At 40.9% G+C, this 9512-nt stretch overlaps 1 protein-coding gene across 1 annotated transcript; it reads right to left on the minus strand.

Annotated features, from left to right (window-relative positions):
* Positions 1-3101: 3101 nt before the first annotated feature.
* Positions 3102-4280, minus strand: LOC104962577 (N-acetyltransferase 8). The gene has a single exon (XM_010791028.1). It carries the CDS (start codon positions 4228-4230, stop codon positions 3526-3528), a length of 705 nt encoding a protein of 234 aa, XP_010789330.1. The 5' UTR covers positions 4231-4280; the 3' UTR covers positions 3102-3525.
* Between the last annotated feature and the right edge of the window lie 5232 nt (positions 4281-9512).

Below are 9512 nucleotides of genomic sequence, written 5' to 3' on the forward strand. Positions count from 1 at the left end.
GTCATACTGATATTCTGTACAAACTGTGAAGTCCACTGAGACAAATGTAACATGTGTGATATTGGGCTATATAAATAAACATTGATTGATTGAATATGGAACACCAATATCATCACTGTTGCATCCATTTGGTTTTCAAAGTCACAGAATCAGTAAAGAGGAGATCACCTGTGTGGAATTGTTTGTAGTGGCGATACACATGTACCTGGAAGGTGTTTAAAAGCCGAGGCTTCACAGGAATTGCTTGATAACAACAATATCAATGTCCTGGAGGGACTGAGTCAGATCCGAGCCAGATGAGAATCATGGCTGGACTCTAAACAGACTGTCTCTCCTCGTTTCTGATGCATCCGGACAGAGCTTGGGCAGTATTGCAGAGAACTGGGATATTTCTGTGCCAAAACAAGCTGTGTTTACTGCCAGAGGTGTCTCAATTAATAATTAAATTGGATAAGTTGAATACTAGAGTCCGAAGAAGTATGCAGATGTTATACTTAAGTTAGAATAGCAATACGAGATTGAAAAACGACTGCGTTAGTCCTTCATACTTAAGTGAAAGTACAACACATATCTAAAGTACCAAAAGTAAAAGTACATGTTTGCATGTGAGAACGACCGTTGAGCGGCCCAGACCAAGTAAGGAGGCAGAGGCAGAAGATCCAAAAATATAACCCGACGGGGCATTTATTAAACGATCAACACAATGTTACGATCACACACAATGACACAGCCTCAATAATCTGTTCACGTGCCCAGCCTGCGGCCACCAGCAGCTCTCACACACACTCACTCCAGCAACAAAACACAGCACTTAAATACACAGACTAATCAAACACAGGTGAGAGAAAACAAATAGACACAGGTGAGGGGGGAGGAGACAACCCAGGGCCCCAGGTGCACACAATCATCAGCCACAGACATTCAACATATTATTTGCACCCTGATTACCCTCAACCGCTGTCACCCTTATACCAGCATCCAGACGACATTTCAATAAATACGGTTTATGTAATACATTATGTGCAAATACCAATCCAATGTTAACTGTCCTGTGCAATCCCGCTAATAAAGTGCAATATTACCCGGCCCAAAGCCGTCAGTCCAATGTGGCCTTCGTCACATTGCACAATGGCTCATTTCAGAGTCATATTATGTTACTGGATTATGCTTATTAATGCATTAATGTGTTCATCACAACTGGTCAATTTGAAGCAACATTAACTTACTTCGTATACTGCTCCTGAATATCTTTGAGCTATAGCATGTCAGTTTTTTTTATATAGTTGATTTATATTTGCTAATAATTATGAATCTGTAAAGTAACTAAAGATGTCAGATGGAGTACAAAGTATAATTTGCTACCAAAACGTAGTGGAGTAGAAGTTTAAAGTTGCATTAATGTAATACCTAGGGAAAGTACAAGTACCTTAAAATGTCACTTATGAATGGTAGTGAATGTATACAGTATGCATAGATAAATTGGTTTCCACTTTTAATAAAAAGGCTCTTATTCTGTTCTTCAGTGCAAAAGAAAAAGCCTCATTAAATGTACTTTTCATTAAAACACCTCTGAAGGGGGTAAATACTTTTTATGGACACTTCAGCTGCAGCTATTCTAACTTTGAGTGTTTGCAAAGCTTTTTTTCTCACAACGGCAACTGGCTCGTCTGAAGCATGTGGATGTGAGGAATAACAATCGAGCGCTCATTACCTTGAGGCCAATTGTGCTGGCAATTGTGAGAGGATGACAACAGGTTGGCCAGCAGTAAAGCTCATCTTCCTCTGGCTAGTTCAACACCTGCCTGCTGGCCACCAGCCTAATTCTTTTCTGACGGCCTCAGCAGGAATGATTGATGCCCGAAGGCTTTTGACGGTGTGTGTTGCTGTGTGTTTCATTGCCAAGCTGCTCCATCCATACAGTGCCCCCTCTTGAAACTCATTTACAGCCCACCTGTCACTGCACACACTGCTTGCTTGATGTTTTGCCCTTATAGGCTTACCGGGGACACACACTCTTTCCTGATAAGCCTGGACTGTGTGGTGCTGATAATATTTGGGAAAGTCCAATCACCTTTTGGGGGAATGCTGCACAATGGTTATTGCTGACAAACGAGTTGTGCCGTAATGAGTCCTAAAGACTAAGCATTTCTGGTTCCCTTGTCCCGGTGTTAATGTTTTTTTTGTATATGTTTGTAGAAGCCTGAAATAAATTGGTTAACACAAGCTTAATAAAAGATTTTCAACTACATAATCTACATCAGTAAATACCCCACTCGTGAATGTCTTCTGTCACAAAACGGGGATGCTAACGACGAGTGACTGTGAGAAAACTAAACGTCATCACACCAACATGAGTTTGCCTTCAGGTGAGCAGTGGAGATGATGCGCATGGGACTCATGTAGTTTGTTTATAGCATTATGTTAGCTTTTTATTTCTGCAGATTGCATTTACGCTTCCAAAATCAGGAGATTATCCTGATGAACGTGGGTTGGCTGTAAAGTTTATTTTCTGCACAATACCGAAATCTAAATAGGAGCCTTTGCAATGCTCATTTCCAGTCAAACTGTCATCACTGCAAACTCAAATCAGGCAGTATAGTTGACAGGAAACTTGTGTTTATATTGCTCAAAATGTCGGTTTCTTTGCCATGAAAGAGTAAATCCCATTGCCCGTTCAACTCTGCTCCGTCCAGTCCCTCCTCACACCTATCATAAGACCACTTATATGGACAGACTTAAGCTTTTTCTCCTTTGTTTGGTGTCGATAATCGTTGCCTTGTGTATGATGACCTGAATTCATTGGGTTGTACTGAACTCTATATCCCCTTTTTATGCCACACACACACACACACACACACACACACACACACACACACACACACACACACACACACACACACACACACACACACACACACACACACACACACACACACACACACACACACACACAATTGCATTTTTCATTGGTATTTTAAGCAAAGAGTTGTGAGGTCTTAGAAGTCAGCTGGCATTAATTCCTCTGAGGGATTCAGCTTCTCCCTGGAAAGAGGCTTAAAAGAAAGTTCTCTTGCTTAATTTCTCCTTTCTCACGTATGTTGTTAGATTCCTTAGTGGACAGGAGAACAATCGGTAATTGAGTTTGTTCTGTTTAATGTCCAATAATTGGTTTAGTAAAATACCTTATTGAGATGCATTGTTCCCCCATTTGCAAATTATGAAATAATCTGACTACACAGAGAAGTTGATTAATTGTTTCAATATTTCAGGGCAATGGACTGTCAGGGGTGCATAATACATCGAGGAAAGAAGAAATACTGAGATCATTAAAGCTGCTTTGTGGAAAAAACATGACATTTAATGCATCTTTTTCAAACTGCCGTGATAGCTAGCTAGCTGTATACATGATTGCTTGAGTATCACACAACTGAGCGATGTATGCGTTAAATGAAACGAAGCATAAATGAACTGAAATAATCTTAATGTACATAAGCTGTGGTATCAGGGGCCAAGGTTGTAAGTCCATTAGATATGCTTCTCCATTCGCATCACATTTACTCTGGCCAGTTTGGAGATCCAGCGATTGGCATGTGTGATACTGTGGGATGACGTTTGAACAAAACCAAACTTTTGGTACAGGGCAATGGCGGCCGTCTGTGGCGAGCTGCCATCCACTACCAGCCGGCCGTATCCTCGCTCTTTGCAGAAATCAAGGGCCTTCCTCGTCAGCTGTGAAGCGAGGTTTTTGCGTCGCCACGGGAACACCACGACCATGTGGGACAACTCGCCGAAACTCCCATCACCGGCATCTTGAACGACCTCTGATCCTCCTCCCATCGCTCCTCCGTTCCACTCATCAAACCTCTCCTCTTCCTCTGTTGCCCTTTCCCCCTTCACCGCCACCATCCCCACCACCTTGAGCTGGCCGTCTACGTCTACCTCTGCCACCCAGAAACCGTTATCTGGGTTTTCCAGGTAGTTGGCTCGAATGTCGGACAAATCTGTGCTCAGCCTCCTGGTCAGGTAGCCTTGGTAGATCTGGTGGCAGCAGTAATAAAGGAGGCCGGCCCACGCACTGCCAAAGAGTAAAGCTTGGAAGTAGGAGCTGCCTCCCAACACATAGCCGGCCATGCAGATGCTCAGAGCAACGCCAACATGGTCTGGGTGGCTCAGGGTCTTGAAGAAAGCCGGGTACACGTGCTCAATAACCCCGTCGCGAAAGAGCGACATGACCACGTGTTCATCGGAGGGTCCATATTCCCTGATGGAGAACTGAACTGTGTTTTAGAGAGAGAGAGAGAGAGAGAGAGAGAGAAAAGGGGAGCTCAGTGAGACTAATCTGCCTCTTGCTGCAATAACACATTCCTGCAGGATTTCACAATAGCCTCAGTTACGCTCACATAACTTCATTATGAAAAGGAAAAAAATAAAATCAATATAAAATCCAAGCCTTTTCATTTCTTATTTAACTCGACTCCACATGAACATAAGGCCTGGCATTTGAAGGTGAAAATCACAATCAAAAATTATTTATTATAGGCTTTGTTTCTCTTAAGATGTAAAGAGTGGTAATCATTGTTAGATGCTATTAAGTCTCAAAAGCACAATAAAACCAACGCAAGGTGAGAACACTGCAACAAACAAAAGCTCTGTGTTTCATTGAAGTGTGTCATATAGGCATGTTAGTAGTGCCATTCATCTATATTCTAGCTGTCTTCTTAGTGCTCTAGTTCATAATCAACTCAACTACTTGAGAGAAAAANCCACACACACACACACACACACACACACACACAGGGGGGGGGAAACGTGTGGACCTTAAATGACTTTGAAGTAGAACTGCTACTGATATGAAATATTGATTACATAAGAAATGTAACATTTAGATTAAGATGACGGTGATTTGAGGAAGCATGCTTTCTATTTAATGGAAATCCACACTGTGTTGCTTTGATTATGAAACTTAGTATACGTCTTAAAAACTGAATTGGCTCAGTAAACAGAGAAAACAACTACTTTATTGGATTTGTCAATGAAGATGAGCGTGCATCCTGAATAAATTAAGTCTGAATTGAGCAGAAAGTGAATTAAGGGCTCATTCGAGCAGACTAAAATGTCCTTATTGACCTCTTTTTTTAGTGCTTTAGTTCTGGCATTCTCTCAGGAAACGGCATGTCCTCTTCACCGGAATATAAGGTGAAAGTAAAATGAATATTGTCTGGCCCCCTGACACCAAAGTGTCCTATGGCGGCGGTGACAGTGTCTTGTGCAATAACCCGGGAGCCCTCTGACATGATTACATTTCCTTGGCAGGAGAAAGGCCTTTACACCTGTTTAAATCAATAGCGCTGCCTCATGAATCTCTGAGTGCTAGAAGGTCAAGCAACCCTGGAAGTTTCTCACACCTCTTCACAGCCACAACATGAAGTCTGAATCCTGTAAAAACAAACCCTCACAAAATCGAATCACAATTAAAACAGTCATCATAGAGAGCGGATGATTACAGCAACCACAATAAAACCTCAACGTTTGTGATTAATCGGGAAACCTTAGCGCGTTCAGAAAAATGTACGCTAAATATTACCAACTTTAACCCGAACTTCCTCCTTTGATTCCAGCGCCGATTTTTGCCATGAATTGCATGGCAGTGAAAAATCAAATAACACACAGGAATTGGTGCTCAGTGTGTTGCACTGACTGGAGACAATTAGACTTCATTAAGAACCACCACTATATTGGTGTAACAGCACACCTAATCCGTAACTGCACTCCAGAGAACAGAGAACAGGCATTTTGCTGAAGCATGTGCGAAACATTTCTCTTCCCAGTTTGTAATGCATTTCTTTATTAAAAAACCACATGTGTGTTTGTTTTATTTCCCACAGAAAAAGAGGTAAATACTACTGGTCTGTTCTGACAAACGTTCTACTGTAAAGTTACAATGGCATCTTTCTATATAAGGATGGACGAACTACTTTTCTTTAACATGATTTCATTTTGAATTGAAAAAAAAAGCTTAAGCAGCTCAAGGTTAAATACTTAAAGAATTCAAATGCACAAAGGGACTGGAGCACACTGATGACTGGAGACTTTAATTGTGTGAATGAGTCACAAAGTGCCTTTCTTTCACCTGACTGTCCTTCAGCTGACAGGTGCCTGCTCAGCTGCTTGCTGTATGATGCACAGAGGACTGAGTCTAAATTAGATTTAAAATGCACATCCTGGCGGCCGGATTAAGATCAATGCAACACATTTCTCATGTGAGTCATCTTATGTGCTCACACGAAAAGATCTGTCAGTATGAGACACTGTGAACTGACTTTATGTCGTTAGGGAGATTCTTCTTATGTCAGTCTATATTCAAATAAAATAATAATATAATAGAGAAAAACATTTTTAAAGAAATATTTGTGCAAAATCAATATTCAAACCATCTGTCCACGTCCTTTTACTTTCAGACTTCAAAATAATACACAACAGAACCCTTTATATAAAGCATGTTGGCAAATAAGGTCCGAACAACCTCAGAAAAACAACTTAATGGTTCTATGCCTGGGCACAGTCGGAGTTTTTAAGGACTTCTCAAATCTAATAAAAATGTTAACTCAGCAAGGTATTCAGCAACGGAGAAGCTTGAGTAAGATTCGCTCACAGCCACGATGGTTATTTATTAAGGTTTCAACCGAAAACACATTTTAAAATCCAATCGTACGGCACCTTGTGAGGAAAAAGTCATCTTTATCTTAATGTTTCTTCCTAGCTGGGTTTAGCTGCATGCCGCTGATTGCTGCAACATGCTAGTTAGCTTTAAGTCTTTAGCTCGTTGTTGTTAGCTAGCATGTTGTTAGCTCGTGATTAAACACTCAGTATTTAGTGACTTGGATCTAACTCAACTAAACGCCAGTTATTATATAATATTAGAGGGGGTTGACCTTTAGACTAACGGCACTCTTCAACTCAACTTTATATTGAAACTCTGCCATTTTTTCTTTGGTAAAATGCTATACCAGTGGGGATGCTAATTAGTGTTTACCACTTAGACTGATTAAAGTTATAAACAGTGATGGTAGACTACTGAGTGGACCGTGACATTCAGATGAATCTATTCATCAAGCCAGACACTGTACGCTAGCTTGGGGGAGTGACAGTAGGATTAAAAGGTATTTTAAGGTCAGTAATACAGGCAATAATTAAACATTTTTTGCATCCGGGAGGCGTATATATGCGTTTTAGGTTGGAATAAATTATTTGTAACTCGTGAAAAGATTCATTTTGGATGCAGGGTTCCCTGGCAATTAGCAGACAAAAGTTAAAATATCCATAAATGTTAACATAATGACCTCAATATGTAGCACTCTCACTGCTATTGGCTAGCGCTCCAGCACTATACGTGATAGACTAAGGGGCGGGACATCTCTAAGCGGTTGACCAATCACAACAGAGCCGGCCAGCTAACCAATCAGAGCAGACTGGTCTCTGGTTTCAGACAGAGAGTGAAAAGAGGTGCTGCAGCACAGGCAGTATGAGACAAATAAAGAGCTTTTTGAACATTAAAGCATGGAGACATGTCCCAGTAGAGACACTACATACTGATATGAACCTGAAAATGAGCAGCATATGTCCTTTTCAACATTGAAAGTGAAATGGATAGACTGTAACTGGAATGAGAAGAAGTCTTAAACAAACATTTGATGATACATGTTCTGAAACACTGAGGTAATACAATCATTTTCACAATCACTTTAAAAAAGGCTATGGACAAAGTAACTTGGATTGAATTTAAAGCAATGACCAGTTATTGTAATTTAGCTGTTGAATTAATCAAGTCATCTTTGAACAACAAGAATGTGTCATGGTATGAATTGCTTCACAACATAATATTTCCTCATCACAGGCAGTATTGACTTCACTTGATAAAATAAGCTAAGAGTACTTCAGAGTTGATTGCTCCTCGTCATGTAACACAAAGTCACCAGAAAAAAGGTTAAAGTTGCCGTGGAAACTAACCACTGATGTACACTGCATGCTCCACTTCTAATGGGGCCATGAGTGTCCAATGAATTATATTTGTATTCATGGTCGTGTACTTGCAGGCGCATTGTGGAAGAAAGAGCCTCTTTGGTATGCTTGTCATAGAGCTACAACATTAAAGGATTAAACCATTACATTATGGAGTTTTTACCTGCAGCGCCTATAGCCAGAATTTCAACGCACCTCAGACAACTTTAATTCCAACCCACTGCTCTCTTCAGAAATCCTGAGCTGTATTTAAATGTACTCGTGGCTTTCTGTATATTAAATATGCATATAGGCAGAGTCAAAACACTCCCAAGTGATTTCCTTTTAGTTGCAGACGTCCTTCATTACTAGAATAATGCATTTGCTTTTGTATCAAATTAAATGTATGAATATGCTTCGGCATGTTTGAGGTCTGAGAGTGTCCCAGTGAAAATGAAATATGGAAATTGAGTTGGATCTGTTAGTTTTCACCTATGAAGTACATGAGGGTGGGAGCTGATCATTTATTATGCACAAGGAATGGCAACCAAGATATACAATATCTCTGAGCAAAATCAAACACTCTACAACACTAATCTGGTCACAATTTCTAAAGATAAATAATCTTAATGGTGTATCTATGTTGGGGTCAATGGAAGTGCACAGTACATTTACAATATGTATGTCTCAATCCCACCTTACTACTACAACTATCCAATGAGAGTTATTTGTATTGAGTCATAAGGGGGGGGGTTATGCCCCTGTGGGTTCATCTGGAGAGGGTGTGGCTGTGCAGCCTTGATTGCAGTAACTCAGGGCACCTAGGTCTGGTGCTCTGCGGCTACTGGCCGTTTCTCAATCTCGAGGAAACTGGCTTCCAAACCAATATTTCAAGGATGCTACGTCATCGAGTGCCACCGCAGGACTGTTCCAATCTCCAGCATACTTGGAATTCCACCGAGGCCGCGTCCTTGGTTTGGGGAAAATTTCGAGACTGCACATGGGTAGACTTCGCGTTCTTAAAATCCCCACAATGCTTTGCGCACGGACCAATTTCAAAAACCCTTACGGAGAATGGCTGAACCGACGCAGCACACATTTAAATGTAAGTATGTAGTGGCGTAGAACATGTGTTAGTAAATATGTTACTTTGTTACATTTGTTATCACCAAAAATGTGTTCCGTGAAAGTAAAGCAAGTTCATAATTAGATAGACATGGTGAGGTAGTTATTTTCGGTACAGTTTATGTTGAAACCGTTAGAGAGAGTGGCACACTTGTTAGCCTGTTCCATTCTTCTTTGTTTTCCGAAGCCGTGGCTTGGAAGCTTGCTTCGTTTCTGAAGGAAGTGACTTGGAAGTATGCGACTACCAAGCCAGTATCCTCGCGGTTGAGAAACGGCCACAGAATTAGCTGACTTGTTTACAAAAACAGCCTGGTCTTCCCTAGGTTTTCCCTAAATCTTCATTGGATATTAAGTTTTCCTTAAGCCCCGCCTCCCACGTGTCAAACCCT

Source organism: Notothenia coriiceps, unplaced genomic scaffold (assembly GCF_000735185.1).
Source record: "Notothenia coriiceps isolate Sejong01 unplaced genomic scaffold, NC01 NC01_scaffold00035020, whole genome shotgun sequence".
NCBI lineage: Eukaryota > Metazoa > Chordata > Actinopteri > Perciformes > Nototheniidae > Notothenia > Notothenia coriiceps.